The following is a 13879-nucleotide window of genomic DNA, read 5'->3' on the forward strand; positions in this document are numbered from 1 at the left end:
AAAATATATAGATTATATTATATTATGTATATTATATATTACATAATATAATATAATATATTATATTATATATGTAATATAATATGTGATGTATTACAATATTATATATTATATTATATGATATCATATATAATAAATATTTATATATTATTTATGATATAATATAATAATATATATAAGGGGAAAGAATATAATTGAATATTTATCAATTATTATTATTATCTCTCATCAACTACAAGGAGTCCAGCCGAGGTCGGGGCTTCGAGAGTCCGTCAACCTCATCTAGGGTGGGGATAGAAGGTCCAGTCTGGAGCACTTGGGAGAGAACAATATAACAGAGTTGATGGGAACCTTCCCTACCCAATACGAGCGGAGACAGGCGTTAATATGCATAAAAATAAATTACGGATGCGTAAGTAAGTGTTGTGGGGCTGAGGGAGTGCAGTTCAAATGCAAAGGCGACACAGAGGGGAGTGGGAGAAGAGGAAATGGGAGCTTAGTCATGGAAGGCCTCTGGAGGAGGTGTGCTTTTAATAAGGCCTTGAAGGTGGGGAGAGTGATCGCCTTTCGGAAATGAAGGGGAAGGGCATTCCAGGCCGGAGGCGGGATGTAGGCAAGACGCAAAACAGGCGAGACTGAGGTAAGGTTGAGTATCTTTCAGACAGCATGCTGCTTTATCAGGTTAAAGAGAGTGAATTTCTACATTCAGCAGTTCGGTGGGCCTTAGATTGGGACAGAGGATATGGTGAAACTGGCTTCCCTAGAAACTATTAAGAATGGGATATGTATTTGCCTAGGCGCTGGGGAATAGAGTAAATGACCTCCTGAAATCCATTCCTGCCCAGTGATTTTATGGCCCATAAAGCAGCAACATTACTTCCTTCACCACGCTTCCCAAATGAAAGATAACAATGTCCCTTACTAGGACAGCAGGTACAAGAAACGTTACCTGATAAGATCGCATTTAAGTATGGCCCAATTCGGAAACAGTTGATCTCTGGGAGCCAGGCGTGTCCGTGTTAAAATTTAAATTACAAACTAATAGCTGGTTTAGCTTGGAAGGTGGCATTAACCATCCCAAAAGGCATTCCTTGAAGTGGCAAGATCATTATAATTTTGACATTATTATTATTCCTTGTAAGTGAACAGTAAGCAAAAATGACCCAACTCTGTTGATTCCAAACCCTGGTCCATCAACTACAAGTTTCATTTATCGATTGTCCTCAAGTGAACAATAGCTCTGTCACTATATTTTGAAAGCGTCTACCTGTCACTGCTTCCTGTCACCTTTTGGGCAAGTCATAATTATTGGCTCAAATGAAATATTCTAAGCAAGAGAAAGTTACCAATTAGCATCACCTCATAAGCCCAGAGCTTGAAAGACACTTAGCGTTACATGAAAGACAGCAAGTTGCAGTGTGGCCTACTAATTAAAGCATGGGCCCGGGACCCAGGGGACCTGGGTTCCAATCTGAGCTCTTCCACCTAGCTGCTGTGTGACCTTGGGCAAGTCACGTAACTTCTCTGTGCCTCAGTTTCCTCAGCTGCAAAATGGGGCTTTGATACCTGTGCTCCCTCACACTTAGATTGTGAGTCCCGTGTGGGGCAGGGACTGTGTCCAACCTGACACAGTCAGGTACCTACCCCAGTGCTTAGAGATTTAAAAAAAAAAAGCGAGGAGGAAGTAAGATCATTTTATACCAAAAATACAGCAAGTACCCTGCTTCTTCAGGTTGCTATCAGCAGCTCACAGAGCTCAGAAGGAGCTCTGACCTCATAAATGGGAGCACAGGAAAGGTTGGTCCAGGGTTTGGAATACAAGTTTTCCCAAGAAAATAGTTTGGAAACCTCTCTGAAAGACCAAACTAAAATGCCAGTACAACACTTTTATTCCATCACACTAATTTCTGCGGAAAATGAAAACACATAATTCCTTGGGCCAGGTTTTTATCCGAAGTCAATTCAGAATAAGAAAGCAGACATTCTCCCAATGCAGGAACAAAAAGTACTCAACTCCAGAACAAACCGCATCTAAGTCACACTATGCTTCCATACCCGTTTCAGTATAATAATAATAATGGCATTTGTTAAGCGCTTACTAAGTGCAAAGCGCTGTTCTAAGCACTGGGGAGGTTATAAGGTGGTAAGTAACTTCAACAGCATTAGTATTTATGAAGCTCCTACTATTCAGAGAGCACTGTATTAGATGCTTGAAAGCATACGATAAAAAGCATCCAGGCCCCGACATTTGTAGTGCCTACAATATGAAGGGAGGGAGGGGGGGATAAAAAAGATACAGCTGGAAACAGCAAATTATAAAAATGCTCATTAATAAAGGAGATTAACGAATGCATAAGGATGGCTTGATGGGCTGACCAGATCACAGAAATGGTGAGTCAGAAAATGCCTTCAGGTGGAGGTGGTTTCCTTCAGGAGGGCTTTGAAGGGTGTTAGGGAAATGGTTTGGTAAATTTGAAAGGGGAAGACAGAGTCCCATGAAGAGGGAAGGGTGAGAGCAATGGCTTGGAAGTGAGAGAATCGAAAGAAAGCGGCTCAGATACCAAGTTGGGTTGAGAACAGCAAAGACGAAGGAGCCAGAGGATGTGGAAGCAGCTGACGGGGAGCCTGGAATCCAGTTGTCGGGAGTTTCCGCTTGAGGTTTGGAGAAATGGGGAGCTACCGCAAGTTTCTGAGGAGGGGAGTGTCCCCCCTTGAACCCCTGTCTTTCTTGACGGAAGAATCCCAACTCCCTCCGTCCAGCCTCAAACGGAAGTTTCTCTATTGCCCTGAACACTTTGGTCGCTTTTCTCCGAAACTTCCGCTCTACTGCATCCTTCCTGTGAACTACCCTGTTACTATTCTATTACTATTTTATTTTGTTAGTATGTTTGGTTTTGTTCTCTGTCTCCCCCTTTTAGACTGTGAGCCCACTGCTGGGTAGAGACTGTCTCTATATGTTGCCCACTTGTACTTCCCAAGCGCTTAATACAGGGCTCTGCACACAGTAAGCGCTCAATAAATACGATCGATGATTACTATTAGTATTCTATTTTTGTTAATGATGTGCATATAGCTTTAATTCTATTTATTCTGACAATTTTGACACCTGTCTCCATGTTTTGTTTTGTAGTCTGTCTCCCCCTTCTAGACTGTGAGCCCGTTGTTGGTATAGAGACTGGGACCGTCTCCATCTGTTGCCGACTTGTACTGCCCAAGCGCTTAGTCCAGTGCTCCGCACACAGTAAGCGCTCAATAAATACGACTGAATGAATGAATGAACTACCCAGAGCGGCCCAAGGGTTGCAAGGATTTTCACGTGGTTGCAAAAACTGGGCCTTTTATGTTCCTGATGGTGCCCAGCAGTTGGTTGGCATTTTTGGTTGCTGCTGCACATTACATTATAGATAATCAATTATTTATTTATACTAATGCCTGGCTCCCGAAGCTGAAAGCATGTTATGGGCAGGGAAAGTGCTTAGTACAGTGCTCTGCATATAGAAATAATAATAAGTGCGGTATTGTTAAAATGCTATGTGCCAGGCACTGTACTAAGTGCTGAGGTAGACAGAAGCAAATCGGGTTGGACACAGTCCTGTCCCACATGGGGCTCACAGTCTCAATCCCCATTTTACAGATGAGGCAGCCGAGGCACAGAAGTGAAATGACCCGCCCAAGGTCACTCAGAAGACATGTGTCGGAGCTGGAATTAGAACCCTGGTCCTCCGGACGCCGAGGCCCGTGTTCTATCCAACCAGGCCATGTTGCTTCTAGGAGCACTCAATAATGCCCTTGATCGATTGATTACCTGTCCAACCTGATTAGCTTGTATCGACCCCAGTGCTCAAAACAGTGCTTGTAAGTAAGGGCTTAACAAGTCCCATTATTATTTGGAGAAGCAGTGTGACTTAGTGGCAAGAGCCCGGGCTTGGGAGTCAAAGGACGTGAGTTCCAATCCCAGCTCTGCCACTCATCTGCTGTGTGACCTTGGGCAAGCCGCTTAACTTCTCTGGGCCCCAGTTACCTCATCTGTAAAATGGGGATTAAAAGTGTGAGCCCCATGTGGGACAACCTGATTACCTTGTATCTAACCCAAAGCTTAGAAGAGTGTGTGACCCTGGGCAAGCCACTTCACCTCTCTGAGCCTCAGTTACCTCCTCTGGAAAATGAGGATTAAGACTGTGAGCCCCATGTGGGACAACCTGATTACCTTGTATCTACCCCAGCGCTTAGAACAGTGCTTGGCACACGGTAAGCGCTTAAATACCATAATAAGAATAATTAAGTGACTTGCCCTTGGTCACAAAGCAGGCGTGGCAGAGCTGGGATTAGAACCCAGGTCCTTCGGACTCCCAAGATTGTGCTCTATGAACGAAGCCATTTCTGTCCTCTCAGTTTCTTAAGGTCTTCCTGGATCCCCCCCGCCCCCTTTATAGAGAGGACAACTAATTTTTCTCATTTTCCACTAAGATTCAGTGGGAGAAAGTAGGCTTAATCAGTAGCTCAAAGGTATAGGCAAGATATAAGGATCTATTTCCTGACAGGCAGGTTGTTAGAATTCGAATATGCAGCCTGGAGAGGTTCTGAACATCTTTAGAAATGAAAAGAGATTCCCACCTGTCCTTGGGTTTGTTGTTGGTTTTTTAAAATGGTATTTGTTCGATTCTTACTGTGTGCCAGACACTGTTCTAAGCACAGGGGTTGATCAAGGAAATCTGGTTGGACACAGTCCCTGTCCCACACGGGGTTCAAAGTCTTAATTCCAATTTTACAGTTGAGGCAGCTGAGGCACAGAGAAGTTAGGTGACTTGCCCAAGGTCACACAGCACGCAGGTGGCAGAGCTGGGATTGGAACCCAGGTCCTTCGGACTCGCAGGCCCATGCTCTGTGAATTAAGCCATGCTGCTTCTTTCTCCAAAAGACAGAGATAAAACCAGATGACCTCACAGAATCACTTTTCATCTCAAGTCCAGGGATCCGCTGTAGAAAGTAAGTTGACAATCCAATGAAAGACATTACTTACAGGGCGTATTCAGCAAGGGGCAACTTGTTCACATTGAAGACTTCTTTATTCTTCATGAGATACACCGAGCGTAAGTAGGACACAAAACACTGCAAGAGGAAAATGGAAATTAAAAACCAGAAATGGACAATTAATTGAAATAATTACAACTCTCCCCTCAATGTACATACCCTCAGAAATTGTGCTGGGATTTTTAATAACCTTGACGGAAACCCACTAAAAAAAACACTAAATATCTGTAAACACTTTCAAAATTATAAAGACACCTAAAAAAAATCTTTTTTATTGAGTGCTGTTTGCAGAGCACTATACAAAGTGCTTGGGATAGTAAAACACAATACAATACACACTCCCTGCCCACAACGAGCTTACAGTCTAGAGTGGGAAACAGACATTAGTATGAATAAATACACTACGTCAGGCTAAAATGTTACCCTAAGTGCAATTTTGTGCAACAGTTCATTACAGATAACTCTGGAGGCCAACACAAGGAAGCTTTAATTTTGCTAATAATAATAATAATAATAATAATAATAATGATGGCATTTATTAAGCGCTTCCTATGTGCAAAGCATTGTTCTAAGCGCCGGGGGGATACAGGGTGATCAGGTTGTCCCACGGGGGGCTCACAGTCTTAATCCCCATTTTACAGATGAGGGAACTGAGGCCCAGAGAAGTGAAGTGACTTGCCCAAAGTCACACAGCTGACAAGTGGCGAAGCGGGGATTTGAACCCATGACCTCCGACTCCAAAGCCCGTGCTCTTTCCACTGGGCCACACTGCCTCTCTAATAAAACTGCAACTCGACAAGATTAAGACAGAAAGGTTAATTTAAAGGTAGGTTCTCAATTTCCATCCCTCCAGGGCAAGGTTTCTCAGATCTAATTTTGTTGAATTGTTCTTTGTATGCTAAACTGACGTTTCCTAGTTTTATTATCCTACCATTAATTTGGGGTCTCAGTCTTCCTACATTCCCATTTGTTTATAATTGTGGCAACTGTGGCACTTACTATGCGCCAAGTAAGGTAAATACAGGATAACCAGGTCGAAGTAACAGGGAGAACAGGTGCTGAATCCCCTTTTGCACAGAGAAGTGAAGTGGTTTACCCAAGGTCACACAGCAGACATGTGGCAGAGATGAATTGAGAACCCAGGTCTTCTGACTGCCAATCTCATTCATTCATTCAATCGTATTTATTGAGTGCTTACAGTGTGCAGAGCACTGTACTAAGCGCTTACTAATCTCATGCTCTGGCCACTAAACCACGCATCTTCCCACTAGGCCACACTGCTTCTCCCTGTTCTCCTTGCTTCTTTCCTCTATTCAGTGCTCAGTCTTTCAATCAATCAATCGTATTTATTGAGCGCTTACTGTGTGCACGACACTGTACTAAGCGCTTACTAATCTCGTGCTCTGGCCACTAAACCACGCATCTTCCCACTAGGCCACACTGCTTCTCCCTGTTCTCCTTGCTTCTTTCCCTTATTCAGTACACAGTCTTTCAATCAATCAATCGTATTTATTGAGCGCTTACTGTGTGCACAGCACCGTACTAAGCGCTTACTAATCTCGTGCTATGGCCACTAAACCACGCATCTTCCCACTAAGCCACACTGCTTCTCCCTGTTCTCCTTGCTTCTTTCCTCTATTCAGTACTCAGTCTTTCAATCAATCAATCAATGGTATTTACTGAGCGCTTACTGTGTGCAGAGCACTGTACTAAGCATTTGGAACAATACAATAAAACAGAGTTGGCAGACACATTCCCAAACAAATCCAATACACTCACAATCATTTTTCTCCTTGAAACTGGCTCCATTTCTTCTCATCTCACCAGATGTGAAGGGGTTGGGTTTTTTTTTTCTCCCAAAACTTCTACATTTGAAGTCACCAAGTTCTGGATAGGTTTTACTCTAACCAGATTCCAATCAAGAGCTAGAAAAACCCCTTCCACAAAACAAGATTTTCTGCGATTTTCTATTTATTTATTTATTGTACTTGTCCATATCTATTCTATTTATTTTATTTTGTTAGTATGTTTGGTTTTGTTCTCTGTCTCCCCCTTTTAGACTGTGAGCCCACTGTTGGGTAGGGACTGTCTCTATATGTTGCCAACTTGGACTTCCCAAGCGCTTAGTACAGTGCTCTGCACACAGTAAGTGCTCAATAAATACGATTGATGATGATGATGATGAGGGCTGCCGGCAACATAGCTAGGCATTCTGCTAGCCCATGCGTGTCAACCAATAAATCATGTTATTTTTTTTCCGTGTGCCATTCTGTAACTTTTGTTCTGGGAAAATAACACACGACACACCCACTCGCCCACACCAACACAACAGCACATCTTCAAATTGCTGGTTCACTGCTTTAATTCGGAGGTGGCATCCCTTGTATTGACAGATATTACCAACCAAAATCCATATGTATATGTTAAAAAGGATAATTCCTACAATTTTCCAGTCACCAAAAAAAAACAAACCAACAAAACCTCAGCATGATATTTGTTTTTAACAATACATACACAGAGACATGTACACCCTGCAGATATCAAAGTTATAAAATCAAAAATGTACGCTGACTGTATTTTCTAATGTTATGAGCTTTTAAGATTCTAACTTGACACAAGAGGTATTATTTTCATCCGTAAAAAACAGGAAAGTGAGTTTCTTCGAAGCCCTGAAGCTCCATAAAATACGGTGATTAGCATATGGGGGGGGGGGGTTCGCCACAGGCATTACTTAGGGTAATATACTGTATTAGACTATGCATTTGCAAAAATTTGGAGAAATGGGGTTGCTTTTTGGCAAGCATAATACGCTATCATCATTGACAGTGAATTACACCCCTACCATGATTCAAAATAGGGAAATACTTTGGGATATGGTCTCTTTCACAGTCTCTTTTAGACTGTGAGCCCACTGTTGGGTAGGGACTGTCTCTATATGTTGCCAACTTGTACTTCCCAAGCGCTTAGCACAGTGCTCTGCACACAGTAAGCGCTCAATAAATACGGTTGATTGATTGATTGCATGCTCAACGGACCCACTATAAAGTCCTCCAAGTTTTCTATTTCCCCAAGTACTTCTGTCCCAAGCGCTTAGTACAGGGCTCTGCACACAGTAAGTGCTCAATAAATACGACTGATTGATTGATTGCATGCTCAACATAATCCACTATTAAGTCCTCCAAGTTTTCTATTTCCCCAAGTACTTCTGGGATGATAATAATAATAGTATTAAGCACTTACTTTCTGCCAAATATTGTACTAAGTTTTGTTTTGTTGTCTGTCTCCCCCTTCTAGGCTGTGAGCCCACTGTTGGGTAGGGACCGTCTTTATATGTCGACGACTCGTACTTTCCAAGTGCTCCGCGCACAGTAAGCGCTCAATAAATACGACTGAATGAATGAAATCAATGTGGACCCTGCCCTATGCTGGGCTCACAGTAGTGTAGTGGAAGAACAAGTATTTTATCCCCATTTTACAGATGGGGAAACTGCGGCCCAGGAAAGTTAAGTGACTTACCCAAAGTCACCCAGCCGACGCGTGGCAGGTTCAGGACTAGAACCTAGACCTCCTTGACTCCCAATCCTATAGCTTTCCAATCGGCCAAGAATATCTCTTGGTGATAATAATAAAATTAAGCATTTCATATTTTCTGAGGGAGGCCCGGGCGGATGAGGTTACTGAGGCCCAGAGAAGTTAGGTGACTTGCCCAGGGTCACACAGCTGGCAAGCACTGTTCTAAGCGCTGAACACAGAGCCCCGGACGAAGCCCCCTTTTTCCTCTCCTCCTCCCCGTCCCCGCCGCCCTACCTCCTTCCCCAGCACCTGTATAGATGTTTGAACAGATTTATCCCTCTATTTATTTTACGTGCCTATATTTACTATTTTCTTTATTTTGTTAATGATGTGCATTTAGCTTTAATTCTATTTGTTCTGACGACTTGACACCGGGCCACATGTTTTGTTTCGTTGTCTGTCTCCCCCTTCTAGACTGGGAGCCCGCTGTTGGGTAGGGACTGTATCTATATGTCGCCGATTTGTACTTCCCAAGCGCTTAGTACAGTCCTGTGCACACAGTAAGTGCTCAATAAATACGATTGAATGACTGAATGAAGATATTCCTTTGTTTTGTTGTCTGTCTCCCCCTTCTAGACCGTGGGCCCGCTGTTGGGTAGGGTCTGTATCTATATGTCACCAATTTGTACTTCCCAAGCACTTAGTACAGTGCTCTGCACACAGTAAGCGCCCAATAAATACGACTGAATGAATGAATGTGCGTAAGCACTGGGCTAAGTGCTGAGGTAGGTACAAATAATCAGATCAAAGATGCACAATCTAAGTGGGGAGACGGGGTGTCTTAGCCCAGTTGTACTGTTGAGAAAAATAAGGCTCAGGGAATTTGAATTCCATTGTCGTGGCAGAGCTGGGATTAAAATGCAGGCCTACACACTCCCCAGGCTGATTCCCTGCCTCTTGCAGGGAATGTCTCAATAATATCAATATCAACATCAATGTCTCATAATAATAATTATGGTACTTGTTAAGCACTTACTATGCATCAAGCACTGTTCTACACAGAGGCCCTGTCCCACATGGGGCTCACACTCTCACCCCCATTTTGACAGATGAGGTAACTGAGGCACAAATAAATTAAGTGACTGGCTCAGGGTGTCACTGGAGACAGGTGGCGGAGCCGGGATTAGAACTCAGGTCTTCTGACTCCTGGGCACGGGCTTTATCCACTAGGCTACGTCGCTTCTCACTAGTCTTATGGTCTGTTAACCCCAACATGGATAATAATAATCGTGGTATTAGTTAAGCAGTCACTATGCGTCAAGCACTGTACTAAGCGCTGGGGGTAGATAGAAGATAATCAAGTCCCACGTGGGGGTCACAGTCTCCGTAGGAGGGAGAACAGGTACTGAATCCCCATCTTGCAGAAGAGGAAACTGAGGTAGAGAAGGAAAGCGACTTGCCTAAGGGCTTACAGCAGACGAGAGGCCAGGTCCTCTGACACCCAGGCCTGTATTCTTTCCAGTAATAATAATAATGATAATGGCATTTATTAATCAATCAATCAATCGTATTTATTGAGCGCTTACTGTGTGCAGAGCACTGTACTAAGCGCTTGGGAAGTACAAGCTGGCAACATATAGAGACAGTCCCTACCCAGCAGTGGGCTCACCGTCTAGAAAGCGCTTACTATGTGCAAAGCACTGTTCTAAGCGCTGGCGAGGTTACAAGGTGATCAGGTGGTCCCACGGGGGGCTCACAGTCTTCATCCCCCCCATTTTACAGATGAGGTAACTGAGCCCAGAGAAGTGAATTGACTTGCCCCAAGTCACACAGCTGACAATTGGCGGAGCCGGGATTTGAACCCATGACCTCTGACTCCAAAGCCCGGGCTCTTTCCACTGAGCCACCCTGCTTTCCTCGGATACTTATGGCATCTAGATTCTCAGCCACCTACACATCCCTCAAGGCAACCGAGAGTCATTCAGTGAGGTACGTTGGCCTATTAAACTACTCATAAAGTTATCTGTGTGAGCTCCTCGTGGGCAGGGAACCTGTTTATCAACTACATTATTCTTTCCCAAGGGTCTAGTAAAGTGCATGGCACACGGTAAATGCTCAACAAACAGCACTGACTGACTGACTGTGATCCCGAATTTCCTGGTAGCGGTCCCTTCTACCACTTGCAGCTCTGGATCAATCCATGTTTACTGAGTGCACAGCACTGTCCTAAGTGCTCAGGAGAGAACAATAAAACAGCCGGGAGACAGGTTCGCTGTCCATGACAAGCTTAGCGTATGGGATCGTCTCCATAGTACACTTCCCTCCACTCAAACTCAATCCAAGGAGCGCTGCTGGAGCCGACCTCTCAAATTCATCCTCGCCTGCTCGATTATGCCCTCTCCTCCGCCCGGCAGAGCTACTTCTCCTTCCCTCACTACTCCCGTGTCCGCCACCCAAGCCAGCTGCTTCAGACTAACTCCCTCCTCAAACCTCCTTCCCCATTTCTTGCCCCTGATCATCTTGCTACTAAAACTGAAACCTTCAAGGCATGACCTCCCTCAATCTCCCCCGCGCCGCTCCGATTTCCTCCTGTTCCCGTCTGCCGTGGGACCTTGAGACGGTCACTTCACTTTTCTGTGCCTCAGGTCCCTCATCTGTAAAATGGGCTTTGAGACTGAGCGCCCCACTGGGACAGAGACTGTAGCCAATCTGATTAGCTTGTATCTACCTCAGCATTTAGTAATAATAATAACTATTATTACTATAACTAATAATAACTTCTAGACTGTGAGCCTGTTGTTGGGTAGGGACAGGTTTTTGGTAATACTTTCTTTCTCTCCACCCCCGTTTCTTCCTCGTCATTTCTTTCCTTCTCACTCCTCTTCCACTCTTTTTTCCTGCCTCACACCATTACTCTTTCCCGGCTTCCTGATGCCCTGTCCTTAAACTGCCCCCTCACCTAAAATGTAAACTTGGCAGTGCCGATTCAGTTTCATTTCAGATTCCTTATAATATTCGACCCACAGTAAGCACTTTCAGCGATGAAAGGGGAAGGCAGAGGCTACAGGGTAAGATATTAAAACAATCTAGAGACTGAAGAGCAAAACCCTAGAACAATTCAAGTTACTGACGGTCAGTAAAAGCAAATTTCAGGGGACATGTCTACCAACTCTGTTGTATTGTAATAATAATAATGATGGCATTTATTAAGCGCTTACTATGTGCATTGCACTGTTCTAAGCACTGTAATGATGGCATTTATTAAGCGCTTACTATGTGCAAAGCACTGTTTTAAGCGCTGGGGAGGTTACAAGGTGATAGATATATGTATATATGTTTGTACATATTTATTACTCTATTTATTTATTTATTTTACTTGTACATATCTATTCTATTTATTTTATTTTGTTAGCATGTTTGGTTTTGTTCTCTGTCTCCCCCTTTTAGACTGTGAGCCCACTGTTGGGTAGGGACTGTCTCTATATGTTGCCAACTTGTACTTCCCAAGCGTTTAGTACAGTGCTCTGCACACAGTAAGTGCTCAATAAATACGATTGATTGATTAGGGTGTCCCACGGGAGGCTCACAGTCTTAATACCCATTTTACAGATGAGGTAACTGACTGTACTCTCTCAAGTGCTTAGTATAGTAAATACCACTGACGATGACCACACACCTATTTAATGTCTTATGATAGAGCAGAGACCCTTTACCAAGAGGGAAAATAACAGGCAACTAGCACTAAACACCCCAAAGATTTTTGCATCTGTTTCACTTGATCCGTGTCCAACGTCTATAAGGTGGATCCAACTCTAGCTGATTACTTCTAGACTGTGAGCCCTTTGTTAATCAATCAATCAATCGTATTTATTGAGCGCTTACTGTGTGCAGAGCACTGTACTAAGAGCTTGGGAAGTACAAATTGGCAACACATAGAGACAGTCCCTACCCAACAGCGGGCTCACAGTCTAAAAGGGGGAGACAGAGAACAGAACCAAACATACTAATAAAATAAAATAAATAGATGTGTACAAGTAAAATAAATAAATAAATGAATGAATGAATGAATGAATAAGTAAATAAATAAATAAATAAATGAATGGATGCATAAATAAATAAATAAATAAATAAATAGAGTAATGAATAAATAAATAAATAAATAAATAAATAGGGTGATGAATAGAGTAATAAATCCCTAAATCCCTTTGTTGGGTAGGGATCGTCTCTATCTGTTGCCGAACTGTACTTTCCAGGCGCTTAGTACAGTGCTCTGCACACAGTGAGCGCTCAATAAACACGACTGAATGAATGAATTACTTTTACTTTTTTTATCCAACGACTTTTATGACCGAAAGGAAACAAGCGTTCAATAGGGGTGCCAAGGACGGAATACTGAAATGACAAAAGATAAAAACAGAATTCAAAGCAGTCTGAGACCAATGAACCCTCCAAACGTCTGGGCAAGTTCAAGTTCAAGGAAAATGAATCGCTCCTGTGAATTATGGAGCGAGAATGACGAGGCACAAATATAAAGAGGAAAAAGTCAAGTTGAATGAGTCACTAGCATGACACAGGAACACTGAAGGCAAAAACTGCTCTATTCAACGTGTCTCAACCTTACTAAAAGTACTGGGTACTTGGAGTCCCTTGTATTTGTAAGTCCCTTCTCAGAAATAAAGCTACAGTAACCAGAAGAAAAAAGGATCTACGAGACAAAGGTTAAAATAATTATAATTATAGTATTTGTTAAGCACTTACTATGCGCCAAGCACTGTTCAAAGCGCTGGGGTAGATACAAGTTAATCAAGTGTCCCACATGGGGCTCACAGCCTTAAACCCCATTAAAAGGAGCTAATATTTCTAAGTCTGGAGAACCGGCTAAGAGATGGCTTAATCTTTATGGCCACGAAATGTTATTTTGAAGGGGAGTCCACCTTGCTCCTCTTCACCTCCAGAGAAATGAATGTCAGAAAACGCATTTAAAATTACGAGATTGACTAAGATTAGATTCTTAACAGTGTGAGTTGTCAAGCACTGGAAAAGATACCATGGGAGAAGACAGGCCCTTCATTCCCTAAATAAAAAGAACTCTTCTTTATTCCCTAAACATCATAATAAAATTTTCCAGGACCTCTGCTTGCTTAATTTTCAGCATTATCCAGGGCATATATCAAGCTGCGTTCAGACAGAAACCCTCAGCAAAATGTTGGCATTTACCCTGTTGACAATTTATATTTTCTCCAATATGTTCTATCAATTCCCTCAAATGCTCAGTTTGTCCATAATTTCTAAATTGTGAGGCTAGTTAATTAGAGAAGATAAATGTAATCCCATT

The 13879-nt window shown here is 42.9% G+C and overlaps 1 protein-coding gene across 1 annotated transcript in view; it reads right to left on the bottom strand.

Annotated features, from left to right (window-relative positions):
* Positions 1-13879, bottom strand: part of DDX10 (DEAD-box helicase 10) — a 149524-nt gene that overhangs the window by 85506 nt on the left and 50139 nt on the right. Inside the window, exon 12 of the mRNA XM_038761668.1 lies at positions 5021-5109. Coding sequence (XP_038617596.1) covers positions 5021-5109 — 89 coding nt within the window. The remainder of the gene's footprint in view (positions 1-5020; positions 5110-13879) is intronic.

Source organism: Tachyglossus aculeatus, chromosome 20, assembly GCF_015852505.1.
Source record: "Tachyglossus aculeatus isolate mTacAcu1 chromosome 20, mTacAcu1.pri, whole genome shotgun sequence".
In the NCBI taxonomy this organism is placed as follows: domain Eukaryota; kingdom Metazoa; phylum Chordata; class Mammalia; order Monotremata; family Tachyglossidae; genus Tachyglossus; species Tachyglossus aculeatus.